At 45.4% G+C, this 14999-nt stretch overlaps 1 protein-coding gene across 1 annotated transcript in view; it reads left to right on the forward strand.

Moving 5' to 3' along the window:
- The window catches only part of LOC141283190 (exostosin-1), a 370248-nt gene that overhangs the window by 278811 nt on the left and 76438 nt on the right, over window positions 1-14999 (forward strand). Inside the window, 1 exon segment of the mRNA XM_073816472.1 lies at window positions 10871-10964. Within this exon segment, the coding sequence (XP_073672573.1) occupies window positions 10871-10964 (94 nt within the window).

The raw sequence follows: 14999 nt of genomic DNA on the forward strand, positions 1-14999 counted from the left end.
ACAACATGCAGTTTTTGAATGAAGTTTTTTATTATGAAGGGAAAACAAAATCCAAACCCACATGGCCCTGTGTGAAAAAGTGTTTGCCCCTAAACTTAATAACTGGTTGGGCCACCCTTAGCAGCAACAACTGCAATCAAACGTTTGCGATAACTTGAAATGAGTCTGTTACAGCGCTGTGCAGGAATTTTGGCCCACTCACCTTGGTAGAATTGTTGTAATTCAGCCACATTGGAGGGTTTTCAAGCATGAACCGCCTTTTTAAGGTCATGCCACAGCATCTCAATAGGATTCAGGTCAGGACTTTGACTAGGCCACTCCAAAGTCTTCATTTTGTTTTTCTTCAACTATTCAGAGGTGGATTTGCTGGTGTGTTTTGGATCATTGTCCTGCTGCAGAACCCAAGTTCGCTTCAACTTGAGGTCACAAACAGATGGCTGGACATTATCCTTCAGGATTTTTTGGTAGACAGCAGAATTCATCACAGCAAGTCTTCCAGGTCCAGAAGCAGCAAAACAGCCCCAGACCATCACACTACCACCACCACCACATTTTACTGCTGGTTTGATGCTCTTTTTCTGAAATGCTGTGTTACCAGATGTAATGGGACACACACCTTCCAAAAAGTTCAACTTTTGTCTCATCAGTTCACAGAGTATTTTCCCAAAAGTCTTGGGGATCATCAAGATGTGTTCTGGCAAAACTGAGACGAGCCTTTATGTTTTTTTTTTGCTCAGTAGCGGTTATCGTCTTGGAACTCTGCCATGCAGGCCATTTTTGCCCAGTCTCTTTGTTATGGTGGAGTCATGAACACTGACCCTAACTGAGGCAAGAGAGGCCTGCAGTTCTTTAGAGGTTGTTGTGGGGTCTTTTGTGACCTCTTGGATGAGTTGTCGCTACACTCTTGGGGTAATTATGTAGCAGATCTATACAGGTGGAGCTGGGGAAGGTGGAGGGTTTCTGAAGCACGCTGCAAACTGCTACCGCAAACACTAGTCATATGTTTAAATGTTGAGATGCAAGCTCATTGGTTACCGATACAGAAGAGAAACAATTAGCTGTGCCATGTGATAATGATGTCATTATGTCAGATTGAGTTAGACTTATTGGACTGCGCCGTTTCATGCCAGAACTTTGTATTTGGAACTTTCTCTGAAGTCATAATCAGCGGACCCTTTCTACATATCTAATATGGCATATTAGTTATAGAAAATATGATTTATTGAACAATAATGTATTAATGAAGAAAAATAGCCATTATAAAAGTGTAATGACTTTGTAAAATAGTAAATAAACACATGCAAACAATTCAGTCAAAAGTAGAAAAGCAGCGCTCTAGTTAGTATAGGATTTAATTACATAAAGATATAAAGATATGAAATTTAAATTTGCCCTAAAGCTAAATAAATTTTTGAACAAGTAATGGAATAATAAGACCAAAGATTGCCTGTTCAATATAGCCAAAATACCTCTTGTAACACCATCTACATCAGAGCCAGCTGCAAATTCCCAAAGGACTGGCTGATCCTTCATCAGTATATTACATATTCGAGGTCTAAGCAATTACATTCTTGCCTAAAATTCTCATAAAATTACAATTACAGTAAGAATATTGCAAAATTATACTGGGTTCGCTTTTCCGCCATTGATGCACACTAAGACAAATCCAGACAAATAGATCCGACAAGTGGAGTGGTACAAACGGTGAAACTAGAGTGCTGATACTACTGGAATATTGCACTGCTGGAAAAGGCTCTCAGCCAATCAGATTCGAGAACCAGAACAAACTGTTGTATAAACAGAATTATGATGAATTATGGTTACTTTGGTGGCATTTCATAGTGACTAGTTTTACTAATTGCATTATTAGCGTTCTAAGTGAGGAAAGACATTTGACAGATATAGTTATATCCTTGGCATGACATGCAAATAAAACCCTGTGCCACCCTCAGCAACCCTGTTTTTTGTATTCACATTTGTACCATTAGCTATATGGTCGCTTTAAATTAACACACAAGATGTTGCCATTACTATATCAAAATAGCTTCAAATGTAAAATAATAATTATAATAGTAAAGCAAGCTTCCCATACACTTTTCAGAACATCAGACTCCTTCGTATTTCTCACTGCATGTTAATTTGCCTAAACAAATTGTTTTTCTCTACACACAAAATATGAAGAACACATTGACTTCTTGTGTCAAGCTTTCCATTTTAATTACACAAGAGGTCAATCACATCCAGCAACTGAACTGAATATTATAAACTAAAAAAGCATTTTTTTTTTTCTAATTATATATTTTTGTATTTAATTGAGTTGGTGTTTAAGAAATGTTGTTTTTTACATGGGTAATATGTTAGTACAACTTTTTTTAAAAATATATTTAAAAAATGTTTAAAAAATGTTTAAAAAAAATTGAAAAGTTTTTTGCACATTAAAGTAATGCCTCGGGTTTCGTATGAAACCATAGTTCCTCTAGGGAACGAGACGCTGCGTCAATACGCTTTGGGAACGCCTCCAGCGTGACCACGCTCTGAATCAAATGTGTAATCAGTCCAATAGAGAAGCGCGTGTCACGTCAGGAACCAGGAAGCTATAAAGCACATGCGGTGAATGCAGCCGGCAGCTTCTGCCACCAGGAGCGCTGCAGGGATGCCGGAATTATGGTAGGCGACGCAGCCTCTCGTTCCCTAGAGGAACTAGGGTTTCATACGAACCCGAGGCGTTCCCCTTCGGGAATGTCGAGCTGCGTCAATACGCTTTGGGAACGAAATGCCTACGCCGCCAGAATTCCAAAGCCCTGATCTGTATGGAGCAGGTGGAGAGAAGGGGCGAAAGTAGCCCAAGTGAAACGAGCGGCCTCAGCCCACTCGTAGAAGGGCGAAAGTAGCCCAAGTGAAACGAGCGGCCTCAGCCCACTCGTAGAAGGGCGAAAGTAGCCCACGGTGATTGCTGCTATTAAGCAGGAAAGTGCGGCTTCAGCCGTCTTATAAGAAGGGCGAAAGTAGCCCGAGTGAAACGAGCGGCCTCAGCCCACTCGTGGAAGGGTGAAAGTAGCCCAGGGTGATTGCTGCTATTAAGCAGGAAAATGCGGCTTCAGCCATCTTATAAGAAGGGCGAAAGTAGCCCGAGTGAAACAAGCGGCCTCAGCCCACTTGTAGAAGGGCGAAAGTAGCCCACGGTGATTGCTGCTATTAAGCAGGAAAGTGCGGCTTCAGCCGTCTTATAAGAAGGGCGAAAGTAGCCCGAGTGAAACGAGCGGCCTCAGCCCACTCGTGGAAGGGTGAAAGTAGCCCAGGGTGATTGCTGCTATTAAGCAGGAAAATGCGGCTTCAGCCATCTTATAAGAAGGGCGAAAGTAGCCCGAGTGAAACAAGCGGCCTCAGCCCACTCGTAGAAGGGCGAAAGTAGCCCAGGGTGATTGCTGCTATTAAGCAGGAAAATGCAGCTTCAGCCGTCTTATAAGAAGGGCGAAAGTAGCCCGAGTGAAACAAGCGGCCTCAGCCCACTCGTAGAAGGGCGAAAGTAGCCCAGGGTGATTGCTGCTATTAAGCAAGAAAATGCGGCTTCAGCCGTCTTATAAGAAGGGTGAAAGTAGCCCGAGTGAAACGAGCGGCCTCAGCCCACTCGTAGAAGGGCGAAAGTAGCCCAGGGTGAATGCTGCTATTATGCAGGAAAGTGCGGCTTCAGCCGTCTTATAAGAAAGGCGTAAGTAGCCCAGAGTGATTGCTGCTATTAAAGCAGGAAAGTACGGCCTCAGCCATCTCATAAGAGGGGCGAAAGTAGCCCAGAGTAATAGTAAAAAGGAGCGGCCCCAGCCGGCCTGTAGAAAGGGCGAAAGTAGCCCTAATAAAGAGCGGCCTCAGCCTACTCAGGAAAAGGGGCGAAAGAAGCCCCGAATACTTGCTGCTAGTAATGCAGATAGAGCGGCCTCAAGCGACTTGTAAAGGCGAAAGTAGCCTCAATAAAGGGGCCTTGGCCCAGTCATAAGGCAGCGTTACAAATATCTTGCAGGGAAACCCCTGCCATGAAAGCCTTGGACGCCGCAACTTTGCGGGTCGAATGTGCCTTGGTTTCCATAGGAGAGGGAAGACCAGAGGACTTATAGGAAATAGAAATGGCACCCGAAATCCACCGACTTAGACTTACGAGGATTGAAACACACAAATAACTGGTCCGTCTTCCTCCACAGGGCAGCTCTGTGGACACATACAGTTAAGCTTCTGCTGTTCTGGTCCCGAAAAGGGGGGAGGACAAAAGGCCTGGAGCACTACAGGCCGTGGTACTACTGAAGGCACCTTGGGTACGTAACCCGGTTTTGGGTGCAAGAACGCCTTGACCATCCCAGGGGCAAAGTCTAAATATGAAGGGGCCACTGAAAGGGCCTGTAAATCACCAACTCTCTTCAGAGAGGAAATAGCCAAAAGAAAGGCAGTCTTGAAGGACAAAAGCCTGTCCGAGATCTCTTTAATAGGCTCGAATGGAGGATTACATAGAGCCTCTAACACCACGGCCAAGTCCCATGTGGAGACGCGTGAGCGCACCGGGGGCCTCAGCCTCAGCGCACCGCGGAGAAAACGCGACACCAGGGGAAGTCTCCCGAGGGAGGTAGCACCGAGGGGAGCATGGAAAGCATCTATGGCCGCCACGTAGCCCTTCAGTGTAGAATGTGCATTACCGGCCGTAAGGCGGGCCTGCAAAAAGTCCAGCACTGAACCTACTGGGCAGTGAACTGGGTCAATTTGGTGCTGATTGCACCACAGGACAAACATATTCCACATCCCGGTGTACGTTTTCCTCATGGAGGGAGCTCTGGATTGGATAATGGTCTCAACAACCTTGGTTGAGAGACCAGAAGCTAGGAGTTGTGCCCCCTCAGGGGCCACACCCATAACTTCCATAGCTCCAGGCGAGGGTGCAGGATCGCACCCCAGGCCTGAGAGAGGAGATCTCTCCTGACGGGAATCTCCCAAGGAAGGCCGTCTAGAAGAGACATCAGGTCTGAGAACCATACTCGACCCGGCCAGAACGGAGCCACTAACAGGAGGCGAATTCCGTCCTGGCGCACTGTTTCCAGAACTCCTGGGAGCGGAGCGATCGGGGGAAAAGCGTACAGACAAAGCCTCGGCCACGTCTGCACCATAGCATCCAGTCCCAGGGGAGCTGGATGACTCAGAGAGAACCAAAGGGGACATTGTGTTATCTCCTGGCTCGCAAAAAGATCCACTTGGGCTTTCCCAAACTTGCTCCAGATGATCGGCCTTCTTTGACTCTCTTGACTGTGTGAACGATCGATTCTATCCGAGCGGGAGACATTTGTGCCCGCATCGTGGTCGAGTCCCAAACTACTCCCAGATAAGTGGTTCTCTGAGCTGGAGAAAGAACACTTTTCTTGGAGTTCAGTCTTAACCCCAGAGCTTTCATATGGGCGAGAATGACATCTCAATGTCGAATCGCCATTTGCCTTGACTGCGCTAGTATAAGCCAGTCGTCTATGTAGTTTAGTATGCGGATGCCCTGGAGTCGCAGAGGAGCCAGCGCAGCATCCACACATTTGGTGAAAGTTCGGGGTGAGAGTGCTAGACCGAAAGGAAGAACTCTGTACTTGTAAGCTTTGCCCCCAAAAGCGAACCTGAGGAACTTCCTGTGTTGTGGAAGGATGGAGACATGGAAGTAGGCGTCCTTGAGATCTATCGTGACAAACCAGTCCTCGAACCTGATTTGAGACACGACCTGCTTTACAGTAAGCATCTTGAATTTGAGTCTCAGCACTGCACGATTGAGCAGTCTGAGATCTAGAATAGGACGTAAGCCTCCATCCTTCTTTGGAACTATGAAGTAGCGGCTGTAAAACCCGCACTCCGTAAGATGAGGAGGGACCACCTCGATGGCCTCCTTCCTCAAAAGGGTTTCTACTTCTTGTTCCATAATCAGAGCCTGCTGAGGGGCCACAATAGTGGTGGTAATCCCCTGAAAGGACGGCGGACGAGTGCCGAACTGAATCTTGTAGCCTTTTTCTACTGTCTGCAGGACCCATCGAGAAACATTTGGCAGAAGTTTCCACGCTGCTAAATGATCTACTAAGGGAATCAGCCTCTCGAGGCTGATCTCTGATGGTTCTTGAGATTGCGAGTCTCCCTGCACCGCAATGCGAACGGGCGGATACAGGGAGAAAAACTCGCGAGAGACCGCTGCGCCCTGAAGCACCGGGGGTGGCAGGGTTAGCAGATCGGTCTCCCGAGGGCACTGGGGAGATGTTATTGCCCCAGGGGGGTCTGCCCTCAGAAACCCAGAGCCACTGGCGTCAGGGCTTCTTTGCCAAGGACTTCTTCGCCTGAAGGACGGCCCTCAGGTCGCCCTTAGGCTTGGAAACCCCCGGCTTGGAGCGCCTACAGGACTCCTGATGTTGTCTTTGGGGAGGAGTCCGCGTAGCGACGCTCCGCTTTCGCTCGTCGCGGTATGAGGAGCGAGTACTCGGGCGGGGCTGCTCCCGTCCAACAGCCCCAGAGCTAGAGCGGCGAGGAAGAAACCTCTGGAATGCCGCCGCCTTTTGCCGTGCCTGCTGAAACCTGTCGACTACGGAAGGAACCGCATCGCCGAACAGGCCAGACGGCACAAGCGGGGCATCTAGCAGGAAGACCCTGTCGCGGTCTTTCATTTCCGACAGGGTCAACCACAGGTGTCTCTCTGCGACCACCATGACTGCCATAGACCGCCCAATGGCACGGGCGGTCTCCTTGGTGGCACGCAGAGCGAGGTCGGCAGTACGACGCAGCTCACTGACGTCAACTGCCGCCCCGTCCTCGCCCTCATCAAACTCCTTCAGCAGGTCGGCCTGATATGCTTGCAGCACCGCCATGGTGTGAAGGCAGGCTGTGGCCTGACCCGCTGCCGAGTACCCTTTCCCCAGCAAAGAAGATGTAGTTCTTAGTGGTTTGCTGGGGAGTGCCGAGGTCTTTAGGGACGATGCCGAACTAGGGGACAGATAGCTCGAAAGTGTCTGTTCTACCTGCAGCATCGCCCCATAACCGTGCTCACGAGCCCCGACCACACTGCAATATGTGTAGGCGGAAGGGGAGTGAACACGTGCCGAGAATGGCTTTCCCCACGATCTCGACACCTCGGTGTGGAGATCGGGGAAAAATGGCAGACCTCGGGTGGAGGTTGGGCTTTGGGGCGCAGAAACCTCTCATCTAATTTTGTCTTCTGTTTCTGCTCCCCGGTCACCACGTCCGGCCAACTGATATTGAGCTTGGCAACAGCACGGGTGACCACCTCCACTAGCTCCTCATACTCGACTGGCTGGGAGGGCGTGGGACCAGCCTGCTCGCCCATCTCCGTATCCTCCTCCTCGGAGGAAGATAAACGGAGGGGCGAGTGCTCCTCCTGATGGGAAGAAGCCGCGGTGCGGGCTTCCACACCAGAGAGGGGCATGGATCTGGCAGAGGAGGATGGAGAAAGGGGCTCGCCCGTCTCCAAACTCGATACCAAATCCAACTGTGATCCCCACGAATGCAGGCGCCGCTTTGCCTCAGCAGAAGCGGGACCCGATCCGCGGGGAACGCTAGTGAGGGCTCCTTCCTCAAAAAGAGCCCTCCGGGAGCGAAGTGTGCGGAGAGGAAGCCGCAAACAATGCACACAGTCAGCCTCCTCGAAGGCTGACTGGGCATGCCTCACCCCCAAGCAAGCTACACACAGAGTGTGTGTGTCCTCGGCCGTGATATAACGTTGGCACGGAGGAACACAACATTTGAAACGCTTGCTAGCGCCCATTCTCTATCTAAGTCAACACTCAAATAAAAGTGAAGCAAACTGGCTTCGAAAAGCAGTGTTGACGGACAGACAAACACACAGAGCACGACTGAAAGACAGAAGCTGCCGGCTGCATTCACCGCATGTGCTTTATAGCTTCCTGGTTCCTGACGTCACCCCATCCGTGACGTTACACGCGCTTCTCTATTGGACTGATTACACACGTGATTCAGAGTGTGGTCACGCTGGAGGCGTTCCCAAAGCGTATTGACGCAGCTCGACGTTCCCGAAGGGGAACTTTGGCACACAAAAAGTCAAGTTTGTATTTGCTGCAGTACTTATAATGGTCTTAACACCACTATGTAATTAATTTGATTTGCAAAGTTATGTTAGCAATTAATTGACAACTCCCTTTTTAGAGAGTGTGAGAGAGAGAATGTTATTGTAGCACTTCCAGTCTAGTAAAAGGTTGTGTCCAATCTTCTTGTTGGAGACCTTTATTCGACACAGCAAGAGGGCAGGAGGTTTGATCCTTGAGAAAACGAGTCCCAAAGTGATTCTTACAACTCTGCTGCTTCTAGCAGCAACAGTTTCAGCACAAACTTGCAGGGCAAGCAATCTCAGATGTCTCAAGTTGTGGAGGATTGTTGTGATCAGAAATCTTGTGAGGTTTGTTGACTCTAGAGCTGTATACAACATGAGGAGAGATTGGATTTCCACCCACCAGAAAGCAGAGCATTTTGGCAGTATCCTTGTGGAAGCAAATCAAATATTTCAATGTGTTTGGGTTACAGTATGTGTGTGTATGTGTAAGTAGAGATGTGTAGGTGTGTGAGCTTGAGGCTATCAGTAATGCAGTCATATACCTGAATGACAGAGACAGATTGTGTTTATGGCTCCTGAATGACCCTCTGACAGTGTGCTATAGAGCAGGACTGTCAAATCCGACCTGTCAATCAGTTTAATGCTATCCTCCAATTGATTTAGAGGCATCAAAAGTGAATTCAAAAGCACTCAGTGGCATATAGTTAGCAGCTTGCTACCTAATCCAGTGCTATACTGCTCACTTTACATCAGTGTTATTTTAGCATCATTGATTTACTATAATAATCTTTGTTAATATGTTGAATTGGATTGTATATTATATAACGTTTTAGTAATTGTGTTGTCTTTTGTAATTTGGATTAATTCCTATTTATTTTTATTGTGTTTTATATGTCTGTACAGTTTTATGGTTCAACTTTAGCTAACTTACAGTTTAAACCAGAAAGTAAAGATAAAATAATATTTAAAAAAATACATGTTATATTATTCCAGGTAATGTTTATTTATTTCAAGTATTTTTATTCATTTATTTATTTATTTAGTTGACAATAATAACCCTGCTTCACATGAGCAGAAATAGAAATAGAAGTTCAGAAGAAGAAGAACATACTGTATTTTCCATTTATTGGCTGGATGGCTGATGGAGGATGGTGAGAATGGAGAGAAAGAGACTAAGGCAGTAATTATAAAATAATTAAATAGAGGAGAGTGAGCTCTAGCCAGATTAAGGCTGACTGTCAGAACAGAAGGAGAGAGCAAATAACAGGATCCCTCACTGCCATCGCTCCATCTTCAGCTTAATCTTGATTTTTCTCTCCCAGTATGTTTATTGTGTCATACTAATATAATATGCCAGAACAAATATAATAAAACACAACAGACTCTAAGATCTGATTGGATGAGCTGCATCATTGTAAATAGCCGCCATACATCTGTGACCACAGATCAGATAATAATAGTTTGGTCACCATAATAAGTCTACAGTCAGGCTAATTAACCAACGCCAAATGAGAAAGAGTGCTGATGTACTGAATATCAGCAAAAGCTGAGATTTGGCTGTAGTCAGAACAACAGGATGATTGTGAATGTGTTGCATACTTAGCATACAAGTTATTGTTAATTTAGTACTGACCTGAAGAAGATATTTCACATAAAATATATTTACATATAGTCGACAGGAGGAAAATAATAGTTGAGTTTATAACAATGACCCCATTCAAAAGTGCATTTGATTCTTAATACTGTGTTTTTACCTGAATGATCCACAGCTGTGTTTTTTTGCTTAGTTATAATTGTTTATGAGTCCCTTGTTTGTCCTGAGCAGTTAAACTGGCTGCTGTCATTTAGAAAAATAATTCAGCTCCCACCATTTTTTTTTTTAGCATTTTTGTGTACTTAAACTTTTTCCAACAATGACTGTATGATTTTAAGATCCATCTTTTCAAACTGAGGACAACTGAGGGACTCATATACAACTATTACAGAAGGTTCAAACGCTCACTGATTCTCCAGGGGTGAAACTTTTGAACAGAACAGAGATGTGTATATTTTTCTTATATTGCCTAAATATTATATATATTTTTTTCATTTAGTACTGCCCTTCAGAAGCTACAGCAGATAGTTACATGTTTTCCAGAAGACAAAATAAGTTCAATTTACGCTGATCTTTAAATTAAACAAGTTTTCACCGCCCCAGCTCTTAATGCATTTTTTTTTTCTTCTTCTTCTTCTGGAACATCAGTGAGCGTTTTAATCTTATGTAATAGTTGCATATGAATCCCTCAGTTGTCCTCAGTGTGAAAAGATGGATTTCAAAAACATATAGTCATTGTTGAAAATACACAAAAATGCTGGAAAAACTAATTTGTGGAACCTAAAGGATTGTTCTGAAGAACAGCAGGCAGTTTAACTGTCTAGGACAAACAAGGTATTCATGAACAAATATTACTGATAAGGTGAATTCATATAAAAAAAAATATTTTGATATTTTGTTTCCTTGAGGCCCTTGTGGCACTGGCCCCTGGATGAGAAAGACTGGTCATACTGTATTTATTGATTGATTATTGTTTGCCTAATACATTTATTTGATATCTACTGTAAGCATTTTGTCGATTGGCCCCACTCACATTTGGCCACTTGTGTGTGGATTTGGTGTGAGTATGAGTATGTGTGTGTACGTGATGTAATCAGTCTCAGCATTTTTAACAGTTAACAGTGACAAGTATACAAAAAAGTATCTGTATCCATTTTTTAAAATGTTTTCTGAAATGTTGTTTATGTTTGTGTCCACAGGTATGATTACCAAGAGCTGCTACACAACTCCAGTTTTTGCCTTGTTCCCCGGGGCAGGCGGCTTGGGTCCTTCCGCTTTCTAGAGGCCCTGCAGGTTGGTGACTCTGAAGTTTACTTGTCTAAAACTCTGTCATGGCATGCTTCCTTTCATAACAGGTGTTTTTGATTGGCTTGAATGTTCAAGGCTCAGCCGTTTGGAGGTTGCACTACCCTGACGTAGAGGTTATTGATATTGACATTCTGTCATCTTTTCAAAAACACCCAGAGAAGATTCTTATATTGAAGAGGAGAGGTGACGAGAACTATTAATAAACCTCTCTCTCTCTCTCGCTCGCTCAACCACTCTACTTTTCTCTCTCTCTCTCTCTCTCTCTCTCTCTCTCTCTCTCTGTGTGGTTATTCATTAGTTGTGTTCTCAGTCTCTACCGTGGGTTTAGTCAGAAGACTCAACTAATGATGCAGTCAGAAGTCCAGCAATTTTACATCTTATTTTCTTGAAGGAAAAAATACAGTTGACTGTCTCTGCCAACATAATATTTGAGCATTGTATTATATTTTGATGTTTGTGATACCAAATAAGGAATCATTATAAACTAAGATTGAGGGTTTGAGCTGTTGTGTGAACAGTAAAGATTGTGAAAAGCAGCCTACAAGTCGATAACACCTATGGGCGGTGATGCAGAAAGCATTTATGAGATGAAACTTCAGGTGAATATATTAATAACTCACTGCCATAATGCAGGAGCTGTCAGTGTTGCACACGGAGGATTCTAAAATGAACAGAAAGTTTAAATAATACATAACATTATGAATAAATATTCATTTGGAACATTATAAAGTTCACAGTCATTTTTGATAAATTCAGTGCATCCTAGGTAAATTCCTTTTGTTTCCGTTTAAAGAATTTTGGAATGTGGTGTAAATATTCAGATTTACTGAATATTCATAGAGAGAGAGAGAGAGAGAGAGAGAGAGAGAGAGAGAGAGAGAGAGAGAGAGAGAGAGAGAGAGAGTATTTTTTAGAAGTCTCTCTCAAGGCTGCATTTATTGATCAAAATTACAGTACATTTTATTTTGTTCTTTATTATGTAAATACTAGTAAATAAGTACATGCTCAAGAGATTAGAGAGTTTCGGATGTAGCCAGGAACTAAACATGAAGCATGTGAAAAAAGAAAAGTCCTTGAATATAAAGAGACTGTGCTAGTAGTAAAGCTTTGTGGTACTTTTTTGTATTGATTCATATGTATTATTAAGATGTTAAAAAAATATATATTTTTGTTAGTGACTGCATATTTATAGCAGTTGAATGATGTGTTACTTAGTCTCTGAAAAGCATCTAGTAATTATGAAGGTCACTTTATAAGAAATGTTTTATCTTCTAATAAGTAAAGAGTTGCAAAAAACCAGAAAGTGGTTTAATAAATATGTGTCTATATGCTGCTACTGAAGACAGACGCATCTTTAGCCTTTCAAAATCGATATTTGTCAGTCAGATATAGAAGGTAAAGACAGGGTGTTTGAATTTCCCCAGCATTTTTCACATCTCTCCAGCAGTTGTGTGAGGCAGTGACTCCCTGTGTTGTGCTCTCTGATGGGAGCACTTTGAAAAGAGACATCAAAAGGCTTTTAGATGCTGGTGCATGTGGGGCAGTCCTTCTGTTGTCAACCATCTCCATTTAAACATGGAGGAAGAAGAGTCAGAACAGTGTGTGTGTGTGTGTGTGTGTGTGAGGAGGGAAGGAAGGTGTCTGTGTGAAAGGTCAGGTGGGATTACCAAAGCTGTGGTCCCTGCCTCACTCCTGATATATGGCACAAACCTCCTTAAGTCTTCCATATGACTGTCACCTTTAAATGCTGGACAGTCAGGTGTGGTCTGGAATTTATAAACAGTCTCATCCAAAATACTACCAGCCTCCCTGAAAACCAATTATACAGATCAATCATTTTAATAGTGCATAAATAGTTTTTGTTGATGTGTGTAATTATTTTAGTTTATTGAAATTCATTATGTGTACTTTTCATTACAAAGTGTTCCATCTGCCTCTGAGAGCAAACACGACAATACAGTCTCATTTGTATGTTCATATTTAACAATATAATTTGCTCATGCTCCACTGAGGTTGACCTCAAATCTATGAAATCAAATTAAATTGCTGATTCGTAGAATAGTTACATTTAAGTTCAAAGTATTATTTCAATAAACACGCAACAGTACCACATACTGCATAGTGGTACTTGCTGATAATGTTTTTATAATATTTTAATACTGTGACGAGTCGGCTGCCTCCCCTCTAATTATTATCACCACCCCGTCCCTTATTCGCCGCCCATCTCCATGCTACCAACGGGAGTGGGTGTGTGGGAGAGAGGAAGGGCGCAAAACATCCCGGTCTGGTGGCATGTGATGAGCTGCCGGACCTACGGTCCGGATGATGACCACACCCATGACGGCTGATGGGCCAGGATGCCGGGCCGTTGATTCCCCCTGGAAGTGCCGTATAGGCGGAGGAGGACGTTGCTGCCAGAGATGCCGGCACCACTCGCGCCCCGTACCTGAGCGGGGAGCGCATGCAGCCGCCGGACTCCGCCCCTTACCTGGACCCTTCCCTACCGAACACTGCCCCTCCTTCACGGAATCCCCAGCACTCGAGGACACCAGATCCCCTGTTTATTTGGACACTTTTTACCCCTTTGGACACTTGTTTTATTTTTATGTTTAATAAAAGCCTCTCTGAGGCCTGACGCCACACCCACTGTGTCTGTCGTTTGCTCCTCCCGCCACAGTGGTGGAGAATGCGGGCAAGGCGGAGCTTAGACAGCGCAGGGGGCAACACCTGATGACGTCATCCCCTCTCGCTTGCAAAAATGCCTGAAAACCTGGACTGGGATGGAGAAATGACGGAGACGGCCTCCCAGCCTCAAAAGAGTGATGTTTCAGTTAGAATCACTTATCCTGCGGTTGATTGAGGCTGTCGACTAAAACCCGTTTTTTCTGTCCCTGTTCCGGTGCGTTGCGAGAGGGAGCGTTGCCTTAAGGAGGAATCCCCGCCCACTCTGACCGCTGGAGCCTGGATGAGGAAGGTACCAGTCCTGTGTGGGTGGAGGCCAGTTGACGAGGATGTCGCTTGGGGGGAGGGGGGGATGTGACAAGTCAACAGCCTCCCCCCTAATTATCATCACCACCTCGTCCCTTATTCGCCGCCCTTCTGCAGGCTCCCGACCGGAGTGGGTGTGTGGGAGAGAGGAGGGGTGCAAAACATCCCAGTCTGGCGGCGTGTGATGAGGATCACCTGAAGTGAATGAAGCCTCATCACCGCCGCAGTTTAAATACCGGTGTGCTGCCTCTCCTCGGGAGACTGGTCTCTTTCCCCATGCATGCACGCTGGTGTCCTCGTGGGTCCAGGAAGGGTGCGTAGAGGGAAGCCAGTGGCGCCATGACGATGAGCTGCCGGACCCGCGGTCTGGACGATGACCGCACCTGTGACGGCTGATGGGCCAGGATGCCGGGCCGTTGATTCACCCTGGAAGTGCCGTATAGGCGGAGGAGGACGTTGCTGCCAGAGATGCTGCCGCCCCTCGAGCCCCGGACCTGAGTGGGGAGCGTGTGCAGCCGCCGGACTCCGCCCCTTACCTGGACCCTTCCCTACCGAACACTGCCCCTCCTTCACAGAATCCCCAGCACTCAAGCACACCAGATCCCCTGTTTATTTGGACACTTTTTACCCCTTTGAACACTTGTTTTATTTTTATGCTTAATTAGTGGTGGGTCGTTATCGGCGTTAGCGTGCTGCGTTAACGTGAGACTCTTATTCGGCGATAAAAAATATCGCCGTTAATCTATTCTCAAAGTTGGGTTGGGAGCTGGGTCTATACTACGCAAGCTATGATGACTTTCACCTTGATATTTTAGCGCGGATGTATACCTAGCCGAATTGCACTGTAGGGGGCGAGAAGGAGTCTTCGAACCTGTGTGTATGGCTACTGTGAAATTACCACATCAAACAAGACGTGCTAACATGGAGGCAGCTACGAAGCACATGCCCCAGTGAAAATCTGCTGTGCCCCAGTAAAATCTCAAATTTGAGTTATAATTTACTTTGATAATCCCGGAATAAAGACATTAAACT

The sequence above is a fragment of the Garra rufa genome, chromosome 13 (genome assembly GCF_049309525.1).
Source record: "Garra rufa chromosome 13, GarRuf1.0, whole genome shotgun sequence".
NCBI lineage: Eukaryota > Metazoa > Chordata > Actinopteri > Cypriniformes > Cyprinidae > Garra > Garra rufa.